This window comes from Harpia harpyja, chromosome 18, assembly GCF_026419915.1.
Source record: "Harpia harpyja isolate bHarHar1 chromosome 18, bHarHar1 primary haplotype, whole genome shotgun sequence".
Taxonomy (NCBI): Eukaryota; Metazoa; Chordata; class Aves; order Accipitriformes; family Accipitridae; genus Harpia; species Harpia harpyja.
In genome coordinates this window covers 23,846,343-23,857,917 of record NC_068957.1, presented here as the reverse complement: position 1 = coordinate 23,857,917, position 11,575 = coordinate 23,846,343, and the positions used below count along the sequence as shown (strand labels likewise).

Sequence of the window (11,575 nt, the reverse complement as noted above, 5' to 3'; positions counted from 1 at the left end):
CCAGGAGATGGACTGACTTCAGGCAATCGTGGAAAAAAACCTTTCTGTATATTTGGACTGATAGGATAACTGAAAAATAAAGTATCTGTAACCCATTTTGAATATAAACAGCAACACTAGTTACCAAACACCTTAAAGGTATTTTAAACCCAGATACTCCAATTTAATGTCAATGCTATTACATCAAAATCTCATATTCTTGTCCCGTGACGGGGATTAGTAGCTGCATACTGAGCTGGTCCATCACCTAGCAGCAAGTCCTCACAACATTTGGCTTCACAGTAACAGTTCATGTATAGGACAGAAGAGTTCAATGATCTGCAGCAATTTATCAGCTTAAATCCAAAGACAAAGCGGTGCCAGGAGGCAAAGCCACCTACTACAGCCCCTGAGACCTCACATGGGACCAGTGCCGATGCACATGCTTAACTCCAACCAGGTGCGCAGGTCACTTTTTAATGTGATTACTCTCATTCGTAATGCAAGTGCCTGTATTGTCAAAGGACCAGATCTTTGCAGGAAAATTATTTCCTCTTTTATAAAGTCAAATCTGAATAGATAACTGAAAAACATACAGAAGGTAGATCATCCCACCCTAAAGTAATACATCAATCCTATCAGTGAATGTATGTTTTATTGAAAGTGTGGCATGAAACACTTGACTGTGAGTATAAACTTATGAACAGCTCTTGATGTATGTGAGATTTTTGGCACGGTTTACCAAATAATGCAATTCACAGTACATTTAATTTAGGAATGTCCGCTCATTGGTTTTGATGTCAATTTAAAAAAAAGGAGTTGGTGAACTTCCAAATCATAAATGATGGATTTTTGTCAATTATAAAATATTATGAATTTGCAACCTTTTTATTCTAGTACTCAAGGAACTGCCAGCTATTTAAAACTGTACCTTTATCATTATTCACAAAGTTTAACAAAAATAAATACAATTTTGAGGTTCTTTGGCATGTCGTAATTCAAGGCAATAGTATCTTTTAGCAGCACAGTGCAAAGAAAAACAACATACCATACAATGCACTACTAGATTCAGCCTTACAAGGAGAAGAGAACGTAGTACAATGCAAACTTTAATGTCAATATATACAGAGCTTTAAAGAAAACATTTTTTTTAAAATTAAATGAAATAAATACAATATGATACAAAATCCACAATATGCTTAGAGAAAGAAATGACAGTTACAATATCTGATAACGGGGACCTTTTGTATAGTTTCATCTTTGAAGTACCTCAGAGAGCATGTAATTCATTGCACACAGTTTTCAATTAATGCCCTTTCGTATATTGAGATTTGTAGCCAGTCACGTGCCAGAAGAGTTTTAGCTCTAATCAGAGTATCAGTGCAAGATGCCAAAGTGCTTGGGATATTATGACAATGCAATTACTTAGCAAACGCTGCTCATAAGCCTAATGCAAAACACACAAAATAGGAACACTCTGTCCTGCAAAGGAGATCCACCTCGAGCATCCTTTCAGTTCTCACATAAAAAAAAACCCCAAAACAGGATTCAATGTTATTCAAATTATTGGTAATAAGCTGTTGCCCAAATCTTAATTAAGAGACATAATCAATTAAGTATGTTTTAAAGCTTTCAAAGAAAGTTTGCTTTCATTACATAGGAAAAATCTCACGAAAAGCAGTCACCAATTATTTTGGGGGAACTTCTAATTACATAAGTTATTACAATACTCAAGTCAGCTTTAGCTATATACTAAAGGTGGGGGGTTTTTTTTGTAAAATTTGTATTCATTCTCCTGTTCCCAAAGGGAAGTGTAGGCTTATCAACAACAACATAATCTGGGGGACTAAACATTTGAAAAATACACTGAAGTAGAGACAAACAGTATTCAGACTGTACTTAACTAAAGGGGTGTTAATGCAGAAGGATGGTATGGTATGAATGACAGCATAGGCATCTTACCAACAGATATCACTACACACCCAAGAAAGTTTTTGAATAAACTTTCAAGGAGAAAACGTTTTTTTTTTTTTTTTTTAGTCACACAGAGCTCCCATAGGATTACGCAAGGACTCCATTATCACAGCTTCAGAAGCCTTCTGAAAACTTTAAGAAAAACCTGCTCCTCCCTTCCCTCCCACAAATATTTGCAAACTTCTAATTCTGGATAGGACTGAAAAACTTAAGTGCTACAGAAGTACAAAAACCCCCATGTTTGCATTGATGTTTTAGCCTAATTTCATTGATACACATCAGGATAATTACTACAGTACTGTGCAATTCATTTAACTCAATTCTTACAAGCTATCTCAACTTTAATTGCAACATTTGAGGGCAGAGCGCCGAGTACTGGATGCAGCAATCTGTCACTGCAAATAACCAGTTTATAAGTATACTGCAAGTAACTTTCAATTGTTGAAGTTTGCCAGAGATCATTTTAACTATTGGACATATGAAGATTAGCTTTGGAAAATGAATTAAGACATGGAAAACAGAATTCAAGCTCAGTACGACTGACTTGGCTGAGGTTTTGGATACCTTCTCTGGATGCAAGGAGAACAGTTAAACCATACTACAACACAGGCCTCAGACAGTACGCTTAGACCACCTACACCTTAGGCTCTTCATGTGGTCAGAAAGAATTTACCAGTTTTAAGCATAATGGGAAAAAACACACAACATGCTAACAACGGCATTGAGACTACACAAGCCACAAAACAGTGGCTTAAACGAATCCACCCATCGTAATGCTCTCGGGTATGGGCACTCTTTGTTATGCACCACTGGCTGATATTGATGCCACTGCATAGTTTTTGGATACATAACAGGAATACAATAGAGTTACTCGCTTTTTATCAAAAGGATAACTGAAGATAGAAATTGCAATATCCAAGGGGTGAAAGAACAGCAAGACACATCATGAGCCTGCTCCAGCTATAGGTGATGTCTGTGGGAATCTACCCTCTTTAGTGAGAATGTATCAGGCTCTACGTGCACTTGAGAACTAGCCCTTATTTATAATTGCCATTACCAAACATTAGAGTAGAAGCTATTTTGCTGGCACTAACAAAAGCCATATCCAAAATACTGTATCATTTAAGATATTAATTGGTTCTCTGAAAATTCCTCTAAATACATAGTATGTATGCCTATTTCTTTGTAATTATAAGCCTTCGCAAAAATTTCACTCTTTTTTTAAAAAAAGTAAATCGGTAAGATCATAACTAGTTTGTAATCTTGAACTGTGCAGAGAAGATATAAATGTGAAACCATTTACACTAACCTTTCACTCCAGCCAAGAGCACGTTCAAATTAAGTTTTCCTCCATTTCAAACATTTAACTGATTACTCATGAGCAGACCATGCTACTTTCATATAATTGCTTAATTGAACAAAACCTAAGTTTGAAAAAAAAAGACGAGAAGTATGCAAGAAATTCCAAAAGTATCACAAAGATGATGCTCATTAAATACTATATAGTGAGAGTAAACTGCAAGTGAACTCTTTTGCATCCCTGCATATCCAAAATGTTTCAAAGACTGATATGCTAACATACACGTAGCAAGTAAACTCTTCCCCCCAAATTAAGGATTAAAATTGGCATACCAGGGTACACTGGCCTGTCAGATATAACAAAGGTGTTTGTCCACGTTTTCCTTGTGATAAGACAACTTTGTAATGTTGCAGTCACTGAGACCTTGCTTTTACCCCAGGAGTACCACTTGCTCTAAAGGCTAGTAGTGATATAAAACCAGCAGGGATAACTTTATAGAAGATGTTTTAAATTCTTTGCTAAGAATCAGACTATCCATCTTGTTTGTGTACTTTTCCTCTTACCACCTTTGTGTTGCACACCAAGAACTGAAGCACCTTCAGCTGCTTACAACTGCTTTTGTGCAAAATGGCAAAATGCTTTTAAGGTGCTTATAATGTGGTGCTTCTAAGTAAGCTAAAAGAAAATACCAATATAAACACTGTTAAATGATTCATGAATAAAGCCATTAAAGACCAGCTGCTACCTTACGGGAAAGCTGAAAACAATTCAAGTTTGACATTTTAGTTGTGTACCACGCCTTGCATTATACCCTCTATCCCTAACACGGTTTTTACCACTACGTTTCAACCCACATTATACCTTCACCTTGGCTAAGGGGGCTTTATTTCCACTGCTTTTTTTTTTTTCTTAGAGTGAATTCAAATTCTTCTGGCAGTCATTTTTAAGTTTACAAAAAAATTATACCAATAAGACTGTAGACAAAAGGTTTACAGGCATTCTTGCTGGCAAAGGTCTTCAGTAATGAAAACAAGGATGAACCAGCTGCATAAGGGGCAGATTTGTGTACTAAACAGTAAGCTTTCTAGGAAGCAGTTGTGTTCTTTGATAAGCTTTCAAGCATTTCAAACAGGCACCTCAAAACTAGGCACAAATGGCCCCTAAAGCTTCCAACATCTATCAAACACTCAAGAAATTTAGTATGGGGTATGTTCTGCATGATACAAATAGCACACCTATGTTTGCTATATTCATTAAGTCTCAAATCTACATATATTCATACCTAACTATTTGGCCAGATAATTTCCATCTTCCCCCACCACAATAAAAGAAAGCAGCTTATCTAATAGTACTTCCAATGCCACCAAGTACTTCACAGGTATAAGCAAAAACCAGCCAGCACCCTCTGCCTCTTAAGATCTGAGTCACTACTGCCACTCTTGGCAGTTGGGCCAGAATTCTCCTGAAAGCTTTTTTTCCTGTCTTGAAATGCCAAGTTCTGTCATCACTGGTGTCTTCTAATTGGCTACCAAAGGTACCTGGGAACATGAAATTCAACAATGGCAAATCAGTCTGAACTACATTTGATTTTTGGTCATTTGGATTCTCTAAGTGTTCACAGTCTAATTGTTGGTCACTAATATACTTAATATTTAAAATGCGTGTCATCCTACTATGACAGTACAATTGCACAGTAGTGTCTACAAATTTTGAAAATACTTTGGAGCTCATCATCTCTGGATGCATTAGGTCCCTGTCTACTAACGGTTAGCATGGGTTTGGAGTCAGAAAACCCCAAGATAATTCTGGCCCAGAAATTAATTTCCTCTCCATCACAGTATTTAGAAACAGCTGAAGTCCCAACAGCAAGCAGAGAGGCCAAGTGAGTGCTGGCAACAGGATATTGTCAGTAACTTGTCCATAACTGTGAAATTTCTTGGTCAGAATTCCCTTATCTGGGCACACTGCAAGGCTTATTTATTTTCCCAAGCTACCTCTACAGTTAGGCAAATAGAATTTTGCATTTATGTTCTGTAATATTTGTACATGCCGCAAGAGATTCAGATAGAAGCAACGATCTATAAAAATCAAATAAATAAAAAAATAAAATCCACATGCCAAGTTTGTTATAATAAAGTGTCAGTTTGTCTTGTATGCCAAACAAACTTAATATTGGCTATATTCAGTGGAAACGACTGCCGAGGAAACAGTAACATAGTCATTGTACTGATGGATAGACAATATAAATAACAAAAAGTATTAGATTGCATGATGTTGTCTTAAAGTGGTACCAATGTTAGAGATCCTTAATTTGGACAGTTTATACACATAATTACCTTCTCCAGCTCAGTGCAGGACACAACACCATTTGTGGTAACAACTAGAAACATTCATTTTCCTGTAAGAGGCCATTTGTTACCCAGCATTTCTTATGGGTCACAAGTGATCAAATTAAGTTTATGGGTAAAGTGCAGAATCTTACACATCCCTTTTGTTCGTTTGTATTTTCACATAAACTTATCAGTTACCAGCACCATGCAAACGCAGACCTTCCAAATTAACACTAATGCATTTAACACTGGCACAATACATTAGTCAGCTTTTCATAACAGTAATGAACAAGTTAAATGAATTAAGTTGAATGAATTAAGTGCCCAATTACAAAATTAAGAATTTGTCCTTCACAACGGGGTCTAAAGGTGTGAAGAAAAGAAAAACTTACACTGACACTTTATGTACAACTTGGTCATTGGCAACGGTCCCCTAAACCATTTTTTAAATGAACCCAGCAAAACTATACAGAATGTGAAAGAATATTTGCAACAGATCTCTTAAAGGACAGTGTAGAGAAATTCATTATGGTGTACCTGATGTTTAAATTAACTTAACAGATACAGCCTGTAAAACACAGTATGAACCTGTGGATTTTTTTTTTCTTTTTAAAAAAAGGACTTTTACAGAATTCAAGTAGTGTAGCAGGAAACCATAGATGCCTTTTGATCACAGGTCAGGCAAAATAGAGCCACTTATTGGATTTTCCCCTTGCTTCTGTTGCTAAGGTGTCCCAGTGGATCTATAAGTCTGTTGATGTTAGCTTTTTCATGCTCCGTCGCTGAGCTAAACTTGAGGCTGCAACAGGCTCTAACACTGGCTGAAATGTCTTGTGATTCAGTGCAGAATATGTAGCAGCCATGGCTCCCTAGAGAACAATGAAATATATAAAAGGCTGTAAAGGTAATTTTTATCAGAAAATAAAACAAATGAATATTAAATTCTTAATTAACTATTAAAAAAACAGGACTTATGGCAGGTCATGGAGATTCTCTAAAGTTTGTTTTCCAAAAAAACCATTTATTCCTGAATCCTTCAGGTTTGTAAGCTTGGGTGTCTGACATTTCTTTTTCTTTCACATACCTTAGATGTAGGAGTAACTTTTCAATGTGGGTCAGAATTAGTACCTTCCAAGCAACATTAGCATCAATTTATCAAATACAGCCACCCAAGTGGCTATTCAGGTCCTGACTTACAAAGACAACACAATTAAGACTGGCTATCACAGATCCTTATTTTTGAATCCAACAGAACTAATGAAGTCAACGTAAAAGCTGCCTGAATACAGTAGGAAGTTTTTGTGTCACAAGTCAGAAACACATATACCGGAGAGATAAAAATACCAGTGGAAAAACTGTAGCGTAGTTTATTAATTTATTTTAGGAAAGCACAATATGAGCCAGTCATAGAAAAAAAATCCCAAAAGATTTCCTGAATAAGAATGCTGGGAGACCTGTGGTAGTCTCAGGTAACTGTCTTATCAGGTTTCATATGGCCCAAGCTACCTCAATCTTTGAAAACAAAACATCCAAAAAAATCTCTTCCTTTACACATAGGTTAAAATTAGTTTACCAATAATTTGTCTGTTTATCTAACTTCAATATGTAGGTACCAGGAAAAACAAAAGAAAGCTAATTTCTTTTCTAAGGAGGAAAAAAAAAAAAAAAAAGAAAAAAGAGTCCTGCCTGTAGCTCTAAAAGCAACCCGACTCATTGCACATCCACCAGCTCAAGCAACATTCAGCCTCCAGGTTGTTTTACCTTTACTAGATGTGGTGCATCTTGCCTGTTCAGTTGATAATGCGGCAACTGGTCCCTACAGGCTATCCACGAATGTTTTAATACTTGCTCTGCTGTATACCGCTGATGTGGATCTACATGAAGCATATGTGATAACAAGTCCTAGATGAAAATGAAAAACGCACATCTATTCAGTTAAAATAATCTTATATACAGACTTTAAAGCATTCATTATGGCAGCAATGAAAAAGTACCCTATGTGGCAGCGATTAACACAATGCAAACACACACACAAAAAAAATCAGCAGATAAATTGGATCATTCTGTGCCTTGACACCACAGAAGCCTGAAAACAATGTGTTGTACTATTTAATCTGTTTAACAGAGCAAGCTTTTATCATAAAGAAACTTACTGTTGTTTGTTTCATATTTCAGTTTACTATTAATATAATCTTTAAAAGACTAGAAATCCTATTAAAATTTAGCAGACATATTATGGAAGAAAGCTATTATTTGCAACCATCTCATTTGTACTACACATTTGGGGTCTGCTGACTACATATTACAATTAAATTCATATATAGTGATACACTATCAAAGAATTTTTCCTTCAGTGAGCTACATAAAGAGTAAAGCCAGCAGAAATAGACACTTGTTTTTGCCTGTTTAGAAGCATTAGCAATAAGGTACTAATTACAACATTGGTCAAAAGAAGAGCTGGGTGGGAAGGGCACAGAACAGAGACAGGAATAGCTTGAAAGAAAACAAAATATGAACAAGCTGACAGAATGTTCCCTTTGTTTTAGGTACAAAATGTTAAGCATTCTTAAATATACAAAAGTGAATTACTTGTGCTAAAACAGCATTAGCCAACAAGTATTCTGAATCACTCCTACTAAAATGAACAAATTGTGCAGTTCCAAATTATCAGGAAAAGATTTAATATTAATGCCAAGCTTTATAGAAGGTAACACTGGTGACTAAGATACCTACACACCAGGCCAACACTAAACCCAGAGAACACATACAGCAATTGATGAGAGATGCAGTCTTTAAATAAAAAGGACAGCTGCATAATCAAGCTGATCGAGATTTTTGGCAAGATGTCCAGATATATTCGGTTGTTAAACTACTAGTTTAATTGCTGAAAGTACTAACAAAGACAAAAGACCTGAAGACTTCAGCATTGAACAACATTTAAGAAATTGCACTACAAAAAAAAATTAACCTATTAATGCAGGACTGGTTAGCTACTAGAACTAACAGATAATTGTAAAAAGCCATCCTTCCATTTCAGGAATCCCACAAACACCTGATTTCAAGCCAACAAAAACAAGGGATAAAAAAAACCCCCTCATGATTAGAAAAGCCTACATCGGGACCTATCTTACTTAAAGTCTTTGTCAGTGACCTGGGGGAAGGAAGAGAGTGCATTCTTGCCAAATTTGCAGTGGGGTACCAAATTGGAGGTGTGAGGAAAGAGCTAATGAGTTCAAGGGCAGGGTGGCCATCCAAAGGGACCTAGGCAGGATGGAGTAATGAGCTAACCAGAGCCATACAAAATTCAGCAAGGACAAATGCAGAGTCCTGCACTTGGAAAGGAAGAAATTGTCCCCAAGGTACGGGGTGGGGACAGACTGGTTGGGGACCAGCTTTCCTGAGAAGGACCAGGAGGTTTTGGTAGACAGCAAACTGAACCTGAACTACCAGTGTGACTGGGCATCCAAGAACGCTGACATTCCTTTAGTCAGCATGGCCAAAGGAATGGAGACAGCGGACAAAGTAAAACAAGAGATGTTCTGGCTTGAAATTACGAGAAGCTTTTTCCTCATTACAGCAGCCAAGCATTGGAAAAGGCTGCCCAGGCAAGCTGTTCAGTTTCCACCCTTGGGGGTTTCTAAAGTCAGACTGAATAAAGCCCTGAGCTACCTGGTCAGATCTCACAGCTGACCCTGCTTTGAGCAGGAGGTTGGACTAGATGATCTTCATTGCAATAAAGTTTGCAGGTAATAATAGCAAACTACTGTGTTAGACTAGTCTATTTTATCCAGTTCAGTAGATGTTCATTTGAATTCTATAAAAAAATAGAAGAACAAAACAAAACACATTTACACCTTTGCTGCATCTGAAACAGTGTCCCAGTTGCCTCCACTTAAAGAGAATTTTCCACTGCCTATCCGTACCAGGATCTCCTCTGGAGTATCGTTAGGACCATTGGCAAATGGAGTATAGCTGTTGAAAGAACAAAAACCAAAATGGCCTCGTTATAGGTAAGAAGCTGCAAGTAATTGGTAAAATCTCATGAATCATTCTGAGTAGATATCCCACTGCTGGCAGAAACACACTATATACTATTAAATACTTCTTACTTTAGCATTTCATCTTCCAAACGGTATTATTTTCTTTCCCCCATCATTGTGGTTAATCAAGTAGAATAAATGGCAAATGCAGGCTAAAAAGATGTCTTAAGTTAGTTTCTTAATAATGCATTCTAACCAGTGCGGACTTTCAAGTTAAATAGAAGTGATTCATAAACACAAATTACGCTAGATTACCACAGCATGTAAATTAATCCAAACCTGGAACAATACCCTAACAGAATGGCCCAATAAAGCTGGAGTAACATTGTATTTAAGGTATGTGCATTTAATTAGATAGAGATTCAGCACAATATAAACACATCTATCATTTGGGGAAAAGCTACAAGAAAATTTTCGTGATAGTTACTTACTTAAGTGAGTTTGGGAGGCTTAAACCACAACATCATTGGTTTTGGAGGCTTATAAGTTTACACGGTTTCCTGTACATTCGGCTTACTTTCTACAAATCCTACTGTGATGAACTCGAAAGAATTAAACTGACAAATCTGAAAACCAACCTGAATCACTTAAGTATGTATTACAATGTTCTGGCATCTCCTATGATCATAGGCTAGTACCAAGTTAGTTTTAACTATAAAACCCAAATCTTACTCTGATTAAGTAGTTATATCATAATACCCCTTAGATTTCAAATTAGCTTGCAAACCATAATAATTAAGCTTAATACATTCCATCTTAGTACTTGAAAGCTTTGCATGGAAGAAAGATCAACCAGCATCATCAACAGAGTTTTAGGAAGTGTACCAGCCAGTTAGTTCTTGTCTTTCAGTTGATGAGTTTAAGAGTAATGAAATGGAAAGATAGGAATTCATGCTGGACCATTTCTTCCCCATACTTTCGACCTGCCTTTTGTTCAAACAACGTTTCTCAAGTGTGCAGGCAGTATACTGCCCAATATCTGCATACTTGCACTTAAATCATACAGCAATCCGAGTTTTGATGACAGAACTGTAGTGGTGGTGGTGATTTTACGTGGAGAAGTACAAATTTATCAAGAGAAACAGTTTCCAATAGATAGTATTTATCTACAAGAAAAAAAAAAGTCTGCTATTTTTCTGTTAGAGCAAAACTCAGAAAACCTTTTATCATTCGGCCACTGAATGCTTCATGGCACTTAATGAAAGTTCAGAGATTTAGAAAAGTTAAGAGGTTACAAGCCAGTGTGTTCTACAGAAGGGCCAGGAGTCAAGACTGTGGCAGGAGATACAAGAAGGTGGACTACAAGGCTACTAGTGTGGGGAGGACAAGAGGCAGGAGAAAGAAGAAAACCACCACATACTTTCACAGACTAAGTTCTCTCCTGGAAACTGGAGAGTGTCTTTGGCATCTCCCAGTCATGCACTGTAGAAGAGAGAAGCCTTGAACCTACCTGTAAGATAAGCCTAGTTTATGTATACATTTGCTTATAGCTTCCTGTTCCACTTCAGTGTCTTTGTCATTCTGCATTCAAACCAATGAGGTAATATCTTACAATTTTAATGAAAGCATGGATTCATGCAGCATGCTGGAAGTTTAGGTAAACAAAAGAGCTAAGAAGCATTTCTCACCCTGCCAACATTGTGTAAAGGAGAACACCCAAGCTCCATATGTCACAAGCAGCATCATATCCCTGTCTCATGAGAACCTATAAAACAAAGAGTGTTAAAGACTTTTCACGTATTAAAAAAACACCCCAAACCAATACCACTACACAGCCTAAGGAGGGGTAAGTCAATCCCAGGATAATTTCAGAGGTTTGATTATTTATTTTTCAATATACAGGTTACAGTGACTATCAACAATATTTCTTGTTCCCAGAACATAACCTCTTAGGATTCTCAATAGGCTTACATCTCATTTTAGAGAGTAGATTCTGCTATTTTTAAAGTGCG

General features: G+C 36.8%; 1 protein-coding gene across 3 annotated transcripts in view; it reads right to left on the bottom strand.

Moving 5' to 3' along the window:
* Positions 1–617: 617 nt before the first annotated feature.
* RPS6KA6 (ribosomal protein S6 kinase A6) overlaps positions 618–11,575 on the bottom strand; it is a 44,779-nt gene continuing 33,821 nt past the window's right edge. For all 3 annotated transcript variants that reach the window (XM_052813457.1, XM_052813455.1, XM_052813454.1), the window contains 4 exons: positions 11,252–11,328; positions 9,438–9,555; positions 7,345–7,485; positions 618–6,452 (listed from right to left, as the gene is read on the bottom strand). In XM_052813457.1, coding sequence (XP_052669417.1) covers positions 6,327–6,452; positions 7,345–7,485; positions 9,438–9,555; positions 11,252–11,328 — 462 coding nt within the window. In that variant the 3' untranslated portion in view covers positions 618–6,326. The remainder of the gene's footprint in view (positions 6,453–7,344; positions 7,486–9,437; positions 9,556–11,251; positions 11,329–11,575) is intronic.